The sequence below is a fragment of the Onychostoma macrolepis genome, chromosome 23, assembly GCF_012432095.1.
Source record: "Onychostoma macrolepis isolate SWU-2019 chromosome 23, ASM1243209v1, whole genome shotgun sequence".
Lineage (NCBI taxonomy): Eukaryota > Metazoa > Chordata > Actinopteri > Cypriniformes > Cyprinidae > Onychostoma > Onychostoma macrolepis.
Genome location: NC_081177.1, coordinates 23,256,860 through 23,273,655, shown reverse-complemented (window position 1 = coordinate 23,273,655; position 16,796 = coordinate 23,256,860). Strand labels below are relative to the sequence as shown.

Sequence of the window (16,796 nt, the reverse complement as noted above, 5' to 3'; positions counted from 1 at the left end):
CAAACTGACTGAGTGTCAGAGAAATCTACATTCATTACAGAAACCACCATGACTTCTCCAGGCCTGGAAAGGACTACTCACTCAGTAATTTTATTGCAATATTGGCTGTACTGAAACAAGCCAAAGATATTAAGGGAATATGAAAGAAAGAAAAAAAAGCAATGAGACACACGTGAGACATCTTAGCTATGCTTTATTGTAAAAGTAGTTGTCTATTATAATAAAATAGAAAACACTGGGCAGAACTTTTACAGAAAAGTTAAAGAACTCACAAATGCTGAAGAAGCCAAAAAAAAAAAAAGAAGAAAAAATTCATTACAAAAGCCAGACAAGCAGTTATTCCCAAACTTTACTGATAAATCAATCATCTGTTTTAGGCAGCCTGAAAGGATGCTGAGATCCAGTGCGGTCAAAAACTCACCCTCACAATACATAGACTAACAAAGTTGGTAATAGACACTGGTTCAATGTCTTATCTAGTGCTGAAACCCAAAGCAACAGCGAGCAGAAAGAGACCATGTCCAAATGAGGGAACAAACATTAAAGCTCATTTATTAAATTATTTACAGAGAGATGTGGAATGTAATACATCTGCTTTAATAAGACTAAACATATTTGTGGCTCATCAAGCCAATCGGTGGGAACCTTAAGACATGGTTAAATGTCATATACATACAGTACATGCACTGGAATCCTAATACCTGTATGTTTCTGTAATCTTTCTTTTGTGTGGTCAAATTAAAGCATTTCATTTTAGATTTCTACAAGCTTGCTACAAAAAAAAAAAAAAAGCAACAAAATACATGAACACAACCATCACTGCAGGAGCAGATTACAATTTTATACCACTTCTGAAATGTGAGCAGCATTTAATGTTAAGACTTCTGCTTGTTGAAAGAGGAATGCATAACAGAAGCGTTGCTTTTCTTTAAGAATAAAGAACAAAGGGAATGACAGTGCAGTATAAAATACCATAATGATGCTTAAGCGCATAACCAGCTATTGTAAATGTTGTTCAATCCAATGAAATGTAGAACAAAATAATGAGAAATGTCCTATAAAGCATTATATTTCATATTGAGCTGGTTATAATTAATAACATCCAAAAAAAGTGTTTGCTAATCTTGTTGGTCCTTCTTTAAATGCGGAGTGCATCTTCAAACACTTAAGTGCCCTTTTCTCTCTTATTTCAGGCACTCATCTTGGGCTGATTTTTTAAAAAGGCTTCAGCTCCTCATTTCTGTCGTCCTCATCTTTCACAGTTTGTGTGGGTTCACCCATTTGTATGTACCCTCGTAGCGGAAGCCCACCTTCTGTACCAGCTCATCAGCCTCTGCAGGACCACGGCTATGAGAGAACCAGAGCAAATGTGAGAAACATTACACATCACTTCATATATATAAAAAAAGCATGTTTTACCTTCCGTATTTGTATTTGAGGGGTGGCGTCTTCTCCTTCTCTATCTGATGAAGAAGAGGAGTGAAGATTCTCCAGGCTTCCCTCAACTCATCACTTTGATAAAATAAGTCAAATTCAGAAATGGTTGTTTCAGAATTATTATAACAACATTACAATTACGAATTACCTTCGTACGAAATGCATTTGGCTGCCACAAAAGACATCCAGAATCAGACGTTCGTAGGCATCGGGCAGCTTAACGTCCTTTGAAAAGGGAGAAAAGAGAAAAGCACTTTAATAAAGATTTCTGGTTTAAATAAGTCATTTCCCACATATTATTAATCAAAGTTGCCAACTAGGACAAAAGAAAGAGCGTGAATGGATGAAAGGTGTGTGTTTTACCCTGTATCTGCTGTGGTAGGTCAGGTCCAGCTCCGTCTCTTCAGGACTGAAATAGACTCCGGGTTTCTTGCTCATCATCTTTGCGTAGATGGCCTCGTTGGGCTGCACACGCACCACCAACTCGTTCCTCCTGCACTGAGAGTTAAAGATGTCTCCAGGAACTTCTGTGAACTGCAGCCTCACCTCTGCCTTCCTCTCATTCAGAGCCTTTCCACACCTGAGGATGAAGGGAACACCTGGAGAGAGAGAGAGACAGGGGTAATCAAATTGTTTAATAAAATATCAATACATTCAGGAAGAGAAAGACTATATACTGGGTATATCAGGTATATACTGCTGTTCAGTTTTAAATCAGTAAAATGTTTTTTTTGCTGTTACTGAAAGAAATTAATACTTCTATTCAGCAAGGAAGCATTAAATTGATCAAAATAATGAATTGGCAGAAAATAAAAATTAATTTCCAATAAATGCTGTTCTTTCTATAAATCATTAGATTGATTTCTGAAGGATCATGTGACACTGAAGACTGGAGTAATGATGCTGAAAATTCAGATTTACCATCACAAGAAATTAATACATTTAAAAAATGTATTCAAATAGAAAACAGCTGTTTTGAATTATATTAATATTTCACAATGTTGCTGTTTCTACAGTATTTTTTAATCACAAAGGATGAGCATAAGAGACTTATTTAAAAAAAAAAAAAAAAAATACAACTATAAACTTCTGAACAGTAGCGTGTGCTAAAATTTCATTTTGCATTTTAAGCCACAAAATTTCAATTTAAAGACCAAAGGGTTAGTAAAGCTTCTCATTTAAGGTCAAAACTTTGGTCCTGTGAGGCACGACATTTCGTTCCACTGTATGTCCCCACATGTAGCGGAATGACAATAAACCTAAACTTGAAATGTTTGCTAATTAGCCAATATTTACAGTATGGCCAATCACTTACCATCCCAACGTTCGTTCTTTACATAAAGCACTGCTGTGGCAAATGTAGCCTGAGTGGAGCCTTCAGGGACAGTTTTGTCATCTAGATAACCCAGTTTAGCCTCTCCTTCTCCATCTGGATCTCCCACATACTGACCCAAGACCACATCTGAGAGAGAGACCGGCTCAATGCACTTCAGCACCTTCACCTGTAGAGGGACACACAGCGAAAAAACAAAACAGGTATTAGAAAGATCTATAATACCTGTAGAGAGCTATCCAGGATAATTCCCATTTATCTTGAGCACTCAAACAAAAATTAAAAATGAATAAATACACAAACAAACAGGAAAGGAAAAACACAAGTCTACTTCAATACTAAAAAAAAAACAAACAAAAAAAAACAAACAGGGAAAAATAAGTCTACTTCACAAACAAAACAGTACAAAATGCAAAATAAAAAAAAAAAAAATCAGTACAAAACAAAATAATTGAACAGGGACAGGTAAAAGCAAAACTCTACGTCACACTGTTAAAAAGTCTTTAAACAAGAACAAAAAAAAACCTGTCCAAATTAAAAAATAAAAAATAAAACCTACAAAAATAATTAAACATTAAAAATCAATTCAAAGCAAAACAAAAAATAAACAAGGACAGGGAAAAGCACAAACCTACTTCACATTGTTAAAAGTCTTTAAAGAAAAACAAAAACAAATGAATGAAAAAATAAACACCTTGGGTACTACACAATCACCATAATGTACATTTAAAATCAGTTATTCTATAGGACAAACCAAAAATGAACGCTACCCTGGAGTGTAATCTCGGAGCCAAGACCTTAATTTATTTACACTCCGCCAACCTTTCATGCTAATGGTTAACTAAGACAGTGGTGATGGATGAATAAATTTGATATATTTGCTCCTCAAGGCTAAATTCAGGATCATTCAGATAAGTGCCAGAAAAGAGTGCTGCAGGGGGTGGCTGTACAGTTCATTGGCTGACCGGCTCGTTACCTTCTCATCTCTAACATCATCAGAGCTGGTGGATGCAGGCTTCTCCATGGCAACCAGACTGAGCATCTGCAGCAGGTGGTTCTGCATCACATCACTGGAGACAGAAAAGAGGAGGAATACATTAATTTACAAATCATGCTTGATTAGAATATCAAAATACTCACAGCCTTTGAAGGGAATCCTCATGCACAGAAAGTGCAATCTATTTTTACACCCCTTTTTTTTTTTAATTTCTTTGAAATTATGCATTTTTATTTGCACCTTATTTGGAACATTTTGTGCAAGCATCAAAAATGTTGTGTTCCACAGAAGAAAATCATACAGGTTGAATGAAACAAACATGTTCAGTTTTTGGTAGAATATAATTTCATAACATGCAATTAAAGATCTTATTGTCTCAGATGCAAAAAATCATCTCAAAGCAAGAAAACTAACCGAATGATACCAAAATCATCAAAATATCCCCCCCGGCCCTGGGTACCAAACGGCTCTTTGAAGGTCAGAACCACACATGCCACACTGTCCCGGTTCCATATGGGGCCAAATATCCGGTTTCCAAACCTGTAAAGAAAATAGCAGAGAAAACTGTGACTAATGAGAGACAGATACAGATGAAGAGATTCCTGGTGGAGTTTAACCCTTAATTATGCATAAATGACAACTGTGTGTGACAGCCAGTGAAAAACAGCAGGCAGACAGGGATGAAAAGGGTGATGGAGGCAACGGGAAAGGGAAAGAGCCGCACCTGAGAACCATGAGGTTCTGGACCATCTCTTTGCCTAGGTAATGATCTATACGGTAAATCTGGTCCTCAGTGAAGAGAGAAGAGAGATGACTGGTTAACTCCTCTGAGCTCTGCAGGTCACGTCCAAAAGGCTTCTCCACGATTATCCTGTTCCAGCCTCTACCAAACATACAAACACAAAAATGCGCTGCACTTGAAAAATGCCTTTGCTAAGGCAAACCTCATATACACAGACAATCAGAAAACTGAACAGAAACTACACCTCGTATCTCGCCAGCGGTATTTTAGAATTATTAATATACTATTAGATGTTTTATTGACATTTTGAATTGGCTTTTATTTTTATATTTTAAGTTTTCAAGTTTTAGCAATATTGGGACAGATTTACTAGCAGCTTGCCAGCGCAAACTGTCGTTTGGCGTTAAAATGGTACTGTCAGGATTTACTAAAGACGCGCAGTGAAGAATTAGTGCTGAAAAGGCGTGGACAGTTATTTTTTGTGCCTGACCTTATTGAATATGCATTTGTAGGAGTTTCCCTTTCAGACACAAAATTTACGGGAGGAGAGTATTAAAATTAATCACGCAACGCGATTTACTAACATTTACACATTTATTTATAAATTACTGGTATTTGTGCCATTATTTTACGCCAAAAAAAAGAAGCATTTTAAACCATTTTGTGCTTGAAATCGCTGCAATTGTTGCTAGGAGGAGGCACCGCAGAGAACAGACCGCGTTGTAAAAGAGAGAGGATTTTTTCCACACGTTTTAATTTATTTTGAATGCCAGAAGAACATCATTAACATTATCAACATTATCCGAATACGTACATATCCTTATGCTAATTTGCGCTGCTCTTGGTAGATTATGTTGGTTATTATGGAACTGAGATGTTGCGTCGGTGTTCTTTAATTTGCGCATTGTCAGTATATCACCCGCAGAAATTTCCACACCATCTGCACTGTTTTGGAACTGCGCACTCGCGCTAATTCGCCTTGTTCAGTAAATCTGGCCTTTAGTGTTTTTTTGGGGGGTTTTTTTACTAAAGTTTTGATTTAAATATTTATATTCAGCTTTAAATCGTTTTTTATTATTTTCAGTAATTTTAGTACTTAAAATTATTTCATTTCAGATATTTGCCAATGAAACTTTCCTAATTTTTGTTTTAAATTTTTCATCTAATATTTATATTTTATTTCAGCTTTATATATAATTCATACAACAGTTCTTTCTGGTCCTCGAATCTGATTGGCTGATAAGTGTGTCGATATTAGAGTCCAACAGAACTTCAACAGCCATTTCACCGTTTGTATCACTCCGCTTGACAAAGTTGGCATATTTCTCACATTGAGTGTCATAGCGGAAGCCAAATCCCACTATAATTTTAAAAATAATACTATTTTGTGTCACGGTCTATAGTTTCAAAGGGTTTTTTTTTTTTTTAGGCGAGAATGTACTTATTTGGACCTTAAATATGCAATTTGTTAATAAAGAGGTCTATTTGAAAATTTGCTTCAACGGTTTTGGAGATGTGAGCTCCAGGGCGTCAGCAGTCCTTCAGCGCTCATGAAGCTGCCTCGGAGCGCCTCACCTCGGCACTCGGATCTCTCTATAGTGGTTAAACGTGAGATATAATTTGTTTTGGGTAAATCTAACGGGAAGTCTTTGGTCTCAATCTATTATTTGTTCCAGAGAAAATAGTTTGGGCAATGTAAATTCAATGCTGTATATCAGAGCTCTGTCTTTGTACTTTTGACTAAATTGCCTTCCAACTTTTATGATGGCTGTTGTTGTAGTAGTACTAGTAGTATTTAGTTTTAGGAAACACTGGGTGCATGTGTTCGCAATGGTGATTTTAGTTACACTGTTCTGCAATTAGATGGCAACAAGAGACTGTTTTTACAAGGAAGCTGACTTTAAGACTTATATCGAAAAAGACTGAAACAAGATATTTTTACTTTTAACAACAGCACTGAGCAGTGCGGTCAAAGAAAATCACCCTTAACAGATGAAAGGATAGTACGACAAAGATATATCGCTTTCCTCAGTGGACATTCTAACTAATGTTTTATTGTGAATATGAGATGCAGGTAATCACAGTCGCTCAGTCAATCTCTCTCTCATAATACACCACTTTTAATACAGTAATACAATAAGCTTTTAATGAAGCAATTCAACGTTCCTTTGTTACTAGTTCTAAAGTGATGCTTTTGAATTAGTAACGGAGGCAAGTTTAAAAGCAACTGCATGCGTTTGCTCCTCACTTGGTGCTCATGCACTGATGCTTGATGTTCTTGGTGACGTCGTGGTAGACGCTGGGCGGCAGGGCCAGGTAGAAGAGTCGGTTGGCCTCAGCTCCTCCAGGCAGGGACAGCAGGTGAGTGTTCAGGTTAGAGAAAGAGGATTCATCCACGTACTTCCCGCTGATGTAAGAGTTTCTGCTGAAGAATGCAGCGAGGCGATCTGCCTCAGAATCTGCCACCTAAATGGAGGGGGGGGGGGGAGAACATTTTAACACAGTATATAGGCAGTAAACAGACAAATGCACATGGAGAAACTCTCTGAGCTGTGACCTTCATGTAGGGCATGCAGGCTGTGCGTATGGCATCCACGGTCAGATCAGAACGTGCAAATCCCACAAAATATGTCTGTTCAGGGAGAAGACCGTCTCTGAACAACCACCTACAAGAGACAGACAGAAATACTTCATACCGATCAAAGGTTTAGGTGTCAATAATATTTTCTGAAAGAAATTGATACTGTTATCAAACAGAAACACACTAAATTGATCAAATTGACAGTTAAAACTTTTATATTTTTACAAAAGATTTTGATTTCAAATAAATGTTTATTTTGAACTTTCTATTCAAAGTACCCTGAAAAAAAAAAAAAAAAAAAAAAATTATATATCATACACACACAAATTAAAAAAAAAGCTAAATAAACAGTAATAATTGTAATACAATATTAAATTGTTTATTTTACAATATTATTAAATAAATGCTGCCTTGGTCAGCATAAAAGTTTTTTTATTTTTTTATTCTCACCAGATCCAATTGTTAAATGGTACTGCACTAGTAAATAGTAGTATGTGTAAAAGCAAAATCAGAGTACTCACCACAAAGTTGGGTAGATTTTCTTTTTCGCCAGGTCTCCCTACAAAAAGAACACATTTGTTACATCACGGTACAATTTATTAATATAGGCTGAAGCCCCGACCAAAAACCTCAACATCATTGCAAAAATCTGGGAACCTACACAATGAGAGCACTATTGGGAATTTATCCCACTTTATATTTGCAAACCAATTATTTAAAAAAAAAAAAAAAAAAAAAAAAGAGGAGACACCACATTTAGGGAGCATCTTCTCACCAAATATTTTCTGTAAAGCTGCTGTGGAACAATATTTAGTACAATGACAAAAAGACAAATATTTTATTTTGGAAACAACATTTCCAAATAATATCATGATTCATGCATAAGTTTTTTTTATATTGTGCATAAATGGATCTGTAGACATGTATTGTTGCCTTTATATTTTAATGAAAGGGGTCCCTCACAAAGAGATCATTATGAAAGAAAACCCCTGTGCTTGCTGTACTCCTGAAAACTGAGCAGGAGTATGATACATTATTTATTGCTTGGAGCAGTGAAGCGCAAAATTTGGTCTTTATTCACATTTCTATTTTTGGCCGATGACAATCTTTTTTTTTTTTTTTTTAAATGTGTGCTTATATTTTTACCCATAGTTGACAAAATAAAACAGCAAATGTGCATTTAAAAGTCACAATACAAATACTGATGATTCATGCTGTTTGCACTGGTATATACAAATTTTGTCCAAATGCTCTCTAGGATAATTATTCCCCTCTAATATCACCTGCCACAAACTAGCAACAGCAAGTTACACCATCACTTGGTTGAGAAGGAAGTTACTGACATACAGTACATTTATTTTGAAAGTGACTTCTTTGCTTTTGTTGTGTAGTTTTTCAGGATTGAAATTTAAAGGCTACCCTCTACCTACAAAATTCTGCAAATAGTAAATACATCTACAAAGGAAAAGAATCTGCATTTGTTAAACTGTTTAATGGTGCCTGTAAGTCAAGCAGTCATTTTTTTTTTAAGAGTATAGTCTGACTATGGTCAACTATCACCATGAATCACTGTGATTAAAGAGGAATCAAAACGTAGGGAAATGCCATAATTTCTGTAGAACACAATGATTAATTTCACATAAACATCTCATTATAAAGATAACTAAATAATAAGTGCAAAATACACAAGAACAAGATGCAATGTAGCTTAAAATAACAGTCGACCCATCCCTGCTCCATGTGATTCAATCTTCTCAATGCAAAGGTCATTGATCTCAGCAGATCTGCTCCACACCCACTCAGACACATGAGAAGCGCTCTGTGCATGGTGAGACAGCACTATTCTGTTTGTTTTGGCTGATTTATGGCATTGTGGGCGAGTCCCATCTCTCCAGATATGCATTATTGGGGGATATTAGTAAATATACCAGTTCGCTATTTAATCTATTAGTCATTCCTGCTGCTTTGCTATGGTGAAAAGCACTCAGTAATGGTGACTTGACAAAAATTCATCCAGGACTTTTTAGCATGGCATTATTAAACTAAAACAAACACACAAAACTAAGAAGCCAGAGAAACTGCATGTATTTATTCTGATGTGACATTCCAAAAGAAAAGTGACCCGTTTTTAGTTCATAACTGAGGAATGTGTATCTCAGTGAAGACCGTGTAAACAGTAGAGCATGATGCTAAGGCGATGGGACTGATTTCCAGGAAAGTACATGTTGAATACAATGCAAGTCACTTTTGGGGTGTTTTTTTGTTTTGTTTTTTTTGTTTTGTTTTTTGTTTTACCAAAAGTAAAATGTACAGTAATGCATTTGGAGTTTCCGTTTCAACTACTTAAGCAGCCTATTTTCTAACAATAGCAAAGAAAAGTCAAGACATGACAGAGTCAGACATCCCCATCCTAAAACATATTAAACAATTGCTGGTGGAAGCAGATAATAAACAGCTTATTTATTTCTTACAATTAAACCAGCCTATTTTTTGGTGCCATATTTTTATATATATATATATATATTTTTTTTTTTTTTTTTTTTTTTTTCCTGTGGTATTCAAATTCTGTCAATTGAGCATATAAGGTTACAAAAAACATTTCGGAAAAAAATAAATAAATAATAATAATAATAATATCAGCAGCAAATCACCATTTCAGAATAATTTCTGAAGACTGGAGTAATTCAGATTTTCATCATAGGAATAAATTATATTTTAACATATATTCAAATAGAAAACAGTTTTCAAATTGTAATAATATTCTCACAATATTACTGTTTTATATTTACTGTATTTTGATCAAATAAATGAAGCCTTTGTGAGCATAAGAGACTTTTAAATGGTAGTCTATATAATTCACAAATGTGTAATTCAATGCTCATTCACAAAATTAGACAATATTTTGAGATATTCCTGTCCATTCCATTTATAAACACTTTTTATGTTTAAGCACATCTGCTTTATCTTCATATTTTAAGAAAGCAAATCATTAAAGGCCTAGCTTTATTCTGTTACCTAGTCTGATTTGTACAAAATGTCTTTTATTATTATTATTATAATAATAAGAGGACGTTTTTATTTTTTTGGCACTGTATAATGGCAACTGATGCGCAGACTCCACTTGCAAGTGAAGCAAAATTTCTATAGCATAGATTTTTTTTTTCTTTTGTCAGAAATTACCCTTATGTGTTTTTAATTATAATGAAGAGTGTAATTTGCAAAGCTACATAGCTAATGACAGCTACTCACACCTGAATACTCACAAACGTTTTTTAAAATGAAGTTAGGTACAAATTTGGTAATGTGACAGGCTGGCTGGGGGTCGATGCACTGAATCTAAGTGGCTCAAGGTTAGACAAATGAGGTGATGTTACATCTGCATTTTGACATGGTTTCTGAACGGACTTAATATTATGCCATAAACCTGTGGAAACCATGCCAACCAACAATGCAGACCCGACCATGCATATCCCTCTGTCCACCACCTTTCCGACTGCACCGTCATCCCTAACACAAGCCAGCTCTTTCACCTCTCTCTGACTTCACACCAACTGAAAGAAAAGTGCTGACAGAGAGTGATATTGCATAATTCAGCTCACTAGCACCCATTTAAAAAGCCAAACAATAAGAACAGGAAAAGCCAACAGTAACAAAGATCGTTTCACAAAGCAGTTGTGTAAAAACAGACTAGCTGAACAAAATGAGGAGGAACAAGGAAAAGCTAACCAAAAAAAAAAAAAAAAAAAAAAAGAGGAAGAGGGTTTAAATTTCACAACTAAAAGTTAAGATAAACAGTCTATTGAGAAGTGTAAAAGCCTGAACTACTATAATGCAAACTTCACTTTCACTTTATTCTTAATATGTTTTTTTTTTCATACATTGGTTCTGTCAGAATTCACCACAGTTTAAGTTAAGTTTTAATGCCGAACCTAATCAAGGCTTTCTAGATACAATAAGTCTTTCATTGCGTCTAGCCAGTCACAGATCTTCTGTCAGCACACTTGACCAATCATCTTTCAAGGTCTTAAGCGTTCATGGGCTGTGAACTGAACCGCTGAATTACTCAACCAGCCTGTTCTGTCTGGATGATAAAAAGAAGCCCTATGCTGGTAACGTCCCTTCATGGTTGCATAATTTCAGCTGTACTTCCTTGTTCAAAACATCAAGGCCGTTTTATTAATTCAGAGTAATCTGAGATTTGCTTCCTTTATTGGATCAGCAGTTAACAGGCTGTGCTGTAAAACTATAAGGTGTATAACCAAAAGGAACTACCATGTACAAGAAATAATATGAAATAGGATCTAAATCAATACATTAGTATGATTTGACAATTTGGACCAATTTGTGACAGTCACTTCAAACGACGACTATTAAAAATAAAGGTTTCTAAAGAGGGTTTTTTGCAACAATGCCATAGACTAAAGTTTTTGGTTCCCCAAAGAACCTTTAGGTGAATAGTTCCTAAAAGAACATTTTTGAAATCTAAAGAACCCTTTTATACAATGAAAATGGATGTTACAGGTTCTTCATAGAGTGTACATCTACAGTACATGCACTGTTAAGATCTATATTCTGGATGCTGTCATATTCTGGTATTTGATGCTTATATGCGTACAGGCATCAGATTATTCCTGAACACTTTTTTTTTTTTTTTAAAGTATGCCAGTCCACATGTGTATGTTTTCTTTTATCAAAGAGTCAAGATGCTGCCATTGTTTTTTTTGTATTTTTTCACTAGGGATGTAATGACTGATTCAAGTCGGCTGAGATAAACAAATCATGATACAATTGGGGGTATGAGTTTATATGAATGCATCTCTGAGGGGAACTTTCATCTCACCGCTGTATAATGCATAAAGTATTTATAAGCACAGTACCGCTTTGTTTACAGCAGTAACCAACGAAAACGCAATATTGCCGCTGTTCCATAAGCGCCACCTGCTGTCAGAGAGTGAATGTGCATTCTTATTCAGTCTGTCTGCTGTTTTTGTTTCGTTCAGATCGTTTTATGTGGTATAGTTTCACAAAGCTAAAGCCATTGTTTTTGCTTCAAATTTAAAAATTATACAATGCAATTTAAATCAAAAACTGCTCATGCTGCATGAATGCATCATCTTTGTTTGAATTGTGATTAAAATGTAGTGGTTGCCTCTAATTTGTAATGAAAAGAACACAGGCAAAGCCTTAGTTTGTTTATATGAAAATATTTCTTTTATTTGTATTTATTTATTTGGGATTTGTTTTAACATTTAAATTTAGTTTTGTTATTAGACATTTAAATTTCACAAAGAAATGTGCAGCATTTTGTCTGAGAAATAATAAAAGCACACTTATTATTATCATTTATAATTTCTCTTAAATCTTATTTTGTTTAAAAAAAAAAAAACTGTGGGAAAATTGTGAATCATATCGCATTGTGAGTTGTGTGAATCGTTACATCCCTAGTTTTCACAATATTTCAATTAACACTTCTTACCTCCAACAATCCCAACACCACCACCATGAAATGGAAAGCATGGCACAATCATTAATAAACACATGCAGTAATATGTAACTAGAGCAACAGAAGAAAAGCGAGGGAATGAAAGTTTGCAGCAAGGACTGGTGGAAGAGAGCCGTCACGGTAGAGTTTACAGAATGGCGACAGAATTCTAGAATGTGGAAATGCTCATTCCTCAAACTATACGCAATCATGGAAAGTGTGATGAAATCCGGTGATGAAATTGTATGCGCACCTGTGCCATGTACAACCTGTGTTGTAATGCACTTTACAAACTGGGAAGTTGTGGGGAGTGTGCGCATAATCTTTTCAGTAAATTTTCTGAGTAACACTTTAGAATAGAGAACACATATTTACTATTAACTAAGAGTTTTCCCTAATTTGCTGCTTATTGATAGTAAGGTAGCTGTAGTAGTTAAGTTTAGGTATAGGGTAGGGTTTAGGGATCTGGAATATGGTCATGCAGAATAAGACATTAATATGTGCTTTAAGTACTAATAAGCAGCCAATACGCTAGTAACATGTGTGCTAATAAGCAACTAGTTAATAGTAAATAGTGTTCCCTAATCTAAAGTGTTACCATTTTCTGAATAAGGTGTTTACATGCAACAAGTTTATGATATTCCAGGGGTGGGAATCGGAATATGGGAAATCAGAATATTGTCTTAAACTGAATCAGGCAATTAGATTGAGGTGTTCACATGATTCAGTACTTAACAGAACACTGCCAATTTCAGATTAATATCATAATATTGATGTGCATGTAAATTTAGTCACAGTAAAGAAAAAGTAGCCCAAATGCATGAATTCACACAAATTTTTGGTTTATCAACAGATGTAAAGTGTACAAAATGAGAGACAATTCATGGCTGCAGATGAGACCGTATCAACTCCTCATTAGAAGAGACAGAGAGATTTAAATATACCACACACACACACACACACACACACACACACACACACAAAAACTGAGACTCACCGAAGCACCCATGATGATAAAGACATGAACGTCAGACTGGTGAAATTCCACATCATCATGTAGCTCTTTCCTCAGCTGCCCAAACACTTCAGAGCGTGAGAGGGGGAAACTCATCTTGTCTGTCCAGAGGTCAGAAAAAGATTAAAATTAAAAAAATTAAATTAAAATTCACAAAAATCTAACCTTTCATTGGATAATAAGAATTTAAAATGGGGGGAAATATCATTATGAAATAAATGTTTTTCTCAAATACACTTTGGACACAATTATTGGCACCCCTAGAAATTCTTATGAGTAAAATATCTCTGAAGTATATTCCCATTCATATTCACAATTTGGAGCACTCCGGGGTGATTATGAACATGAAATTATCCAGCCATGGCTTCCTGTTTCACAGAAATATAGATAGGAGGGAAAACAAAGCCCAAATTCCCTTAATCATCCCTCACAATGAGAAAAACCAAAGAATAGATTTCTGATGTGCACCAAAAGATAATTGAGCTTCACAAATTAGTGAAGTGGCTTTAAGAAAAGAGATAGAGCAGTGAAAATTCCCATTTCCACCATCAGGGAAATAATAAAAAATTTCCAATCAACATAAAATGTTATGAATCTGCCTGGAAGAGGACTTGTGTCTATATCGTCCTAATGCACGGTGAGAAGGGGAGTTTGAGTGGCCAAAGACTCTCTAAGGACCACAGCTGGAGAATTGCAGAAAATAGTTGAGTCTCGGGGTCAGAAAACATTAAAAAGAAATTGTCAAACAGCACCTACATCACCACATGTTGTTTGAGAGGGTTTCAAGAGCAATTCTCCGAGCTCATCCAAAAACAATCTCCAGCATATTCAGTTATCAGACACGACTGGAGCTTCAAATGGGACTGGCTTCTATGGTCAGATGAAACTAAAAAAGCAGCTTTTTAACAGCAAACACTCAAGATGGGTTTGGTGAACACAGGGATAAAAAGTACACCATGTTTACAATGAAATATACTGCTGTATTTTTGATGTTGTGGGTCTATATTTCTGCTGGAGGTCCTGGACATCTTGTTTAGACACATGGCATCATGGACTGGAATACCAACAGATAAAAAAATCAATAAGTGACTGACTCTGTTAGAAATCTTATAATGGGCCATGTTTGGATCTTCCAACCGTACAATAATCCAAACACAAACCTCAAAAACAACACAGAAATGGGTCACTGAGCACAAAACCAAGCTTCTGCTGGCCATTCCAGTCCTCTGACCTGAACCCTATAGAAAATGAGTGGTGAACTGAAGAGAAGAAGCACCAACATGGAGCTGGGAATCTAAAGGGTCTCGAGTGATTCTGGATGAAGGAATGGTCTCTGATCTCTTGTCAGGTGTCTCTAACCTCATCAGGCATTATAGGAGAACATTTAGAGCTGTTAAACTGGCAAATGGAGGTTTCAAAAAGTATTGAATAAAAGGGTGCCGTTAATTGTGACCAATGTGTACTAGAGAAAAACATTTATTTCCCCCCCGTTTTAAATTCTTATTATCCAATGAAAAGTTAGATTTTTGTGAATTTTTTAAATAAAAAGATCAAAAGGATTAACAATGCCGATTAATTTTCACAGCCTTCTTTGATCATATTTACCAAGGGTGCCGATATTTTTGGCCATGGTTGTATGTGCCAGAAATATTTCTAAAATAAAAGTAAAAATATTATGTGTAAAAAAAAATAATAATAATAATTAGGTCAGCGAAAATGTTGGCAGGGCAGTTAATATATAAAGCTGTTTTGGAACATAGCAGACATCAGGATGGACGATAATGCTGATATATACATAATGCAACTTAATGCCAAAAAAAACAGCAAAATAACACGTGTGTAAAATTAGCCAATCACCAACCTCAAAACGGCTAAATAAAGAAAGAAACTGGTCTATCACTACTGAAAAATTATGCATGTAGATTCACATTCAAAAGGTGTTTTTCAAAGAGCTTTTACTAAAGCTGCCAACATACACACAGTACAATGTCAAAGGCATTAGTATGACAAGTAACACAATATCAACAAATAGCACAACCACAGAGCAAGTCCGTTAACTACATTTCCTGATTCTAAAGACATACATGCCACTTGGAAAGAAAGTAGTCTAGAAAAATTATATGCATTTGTTAAAAGTTCTTTTCACATGCATTAATTCCTTGCCAATGCAGAGTCACTCGCACTCTTTAGGGAACAGACACAACACCAACTATACTGTTGCCTAGTCTAGTAATTTGACAAATAACATCACAATTGGGATAACAAACATAAAGTCCTACCACTGTGTTTGGGGACTGTAGTGTGTGCTCTCTCTGTGGCATACAGAAAAGATACACAGAAACCTCGTGTGTCACAAAAACAACCTCCCACAGACCCACACTCTGAACTTACCATAATGTTATTAGCACAATCCCTTATTTAACAGGGCTCAGACTGGCACTGACTGGCTTGCTAATTATTTTACGCAGTGCATCGCATTCAAAACAAATGCCTTAGATGTCTGGAATAAATTGAGCATCCAATTCTACAAGATAAAGCTGGTAAGGGAAAATCTGAAGTTAGTAGACAGTAGAATCAAACGCACTCAATGCATGACAACATGCTACTTACTTTTAGTGCTCTTTACTTAACCAAACAAAAACAGCAGGATTTAAAGACTAAAAGAGCTGTAGCAGACTCAGCGCAAAAAAAATGTAACAATACCGACTACAGTGTCATTCTTTAAGACAGTTTCCTCCTTCCCTGTTAAAATGGCACGGCGGGCTTCTGTGATTTTATTGGTGTAGAGAGGAACTCACCAGCGCTCGCTCGACTGCCCATCATTGCTGGAGCATATGACGTCACCGCGCAACTGCGCTGAAGATACGCGACGGGGGCGGAGCCAGACTGCAGGAGGGAGGGGCTTGTGGATAACAGCCAATGCAGGGCGGTGATTGACAGCTAAACGCTCCAATGGCCTACATGCTGAACGCCCTTCAGTCCAATGGAGAGCGCGCATGCGGAATATCCAATGAGAATTAAGTCCTGCTGATAAGAGCTAGAAAAAAGTGGAATGTAGAGCTCTGAAAGAATGTCAGCATGACACTGCAGATAAAAAACAAAACAAAAACACGCCAAAATAAACTATAATATACTTATTTAATAATTGGAAAAATTAAGCATATTCGCATATATATATTTAGTATAAAGCTACTTCAATGATTTAGACA

At 35.8% G+C, this 16,796-nt stretch overlaps 1 protein-coding gene across 6 annotated transcripts; it reads right to left on the bottom strand.

The window, feature by feature from the left end:
* Positions 1-173: 173 nt before the first annotated feature.
* On the bottom strand, positions 174-16,426 carry g6pd (glucose-6-phosphate dehydrogenase). 6 transcript variants are annotated; one of them, XM_058763239.1, is made up of 14 exons: positions 16,386-16,399; positions 15,193-15,240; positions 13,570-13,688; positions 7,612-7,649; positions 7,067-7,175; positions 6,758-6,975; positions 4,492-4,650; positions 4,182-4,307; positions 3,747-3,840; positions 2,753-2,939; positions 1,801-2,036; positions 1,586-1,662; positions 1,420-1,512; positions 174-1,347 (listed from the first exon to the last, which is right to left on the bottom strand). In XM_058763239.1, exons 2-14 carry the CDS (start codon positions 15,215-15,217, stop codon positions 1,257-1,259), a joined length of 1,572 nt encoding a protein of 523 aa, XP_058619222.1. In that variant the 5' UTR covers positions 15,218-15,240; positions 16,386-16,399; the 3' UTR covers positions 174-1,256. The 6 variants fall into 6 exon arrangements, with proteins under 6 accessions (XP_058619222.1, XP_058619221.1, XP_058619219.1 ...); XM_058763238.1 differs by lacking the exon at positions 16,386-16,399 and adding an exon at positions 16,198-16,369; XM_058763236.1 differs by lacking the exon at positions 15,193-15,240 and having other exon boundaries at positions 16,386-16,426.
* Positions 16,427-16,796: the final 370 nt, after the last annotated feature.

Bases quoted from the DNA above. Each gene is read 5' to 3' on its own strand.
- g6pd (XM_058763236.1), bottom strand. From the start codon at position 16,410: ATGATGGGCAGTCGAGCGAGCGCTG. The intron at 7,650-13,569 runs GTGAGTCTCAGT...TTCTTTTTGTAG, and splicing joins TTATCATCATGGGTGCTTCG to GGAGACCTGGCGAAAAAGAA. The intron at 1,513-1,585 runs GTAATTCGTAAT...ATTTTATCAAAG, and splicing joins CAAATGCATTTCGTACGAAG to TGATGAGTTGAGGGAAGCCT.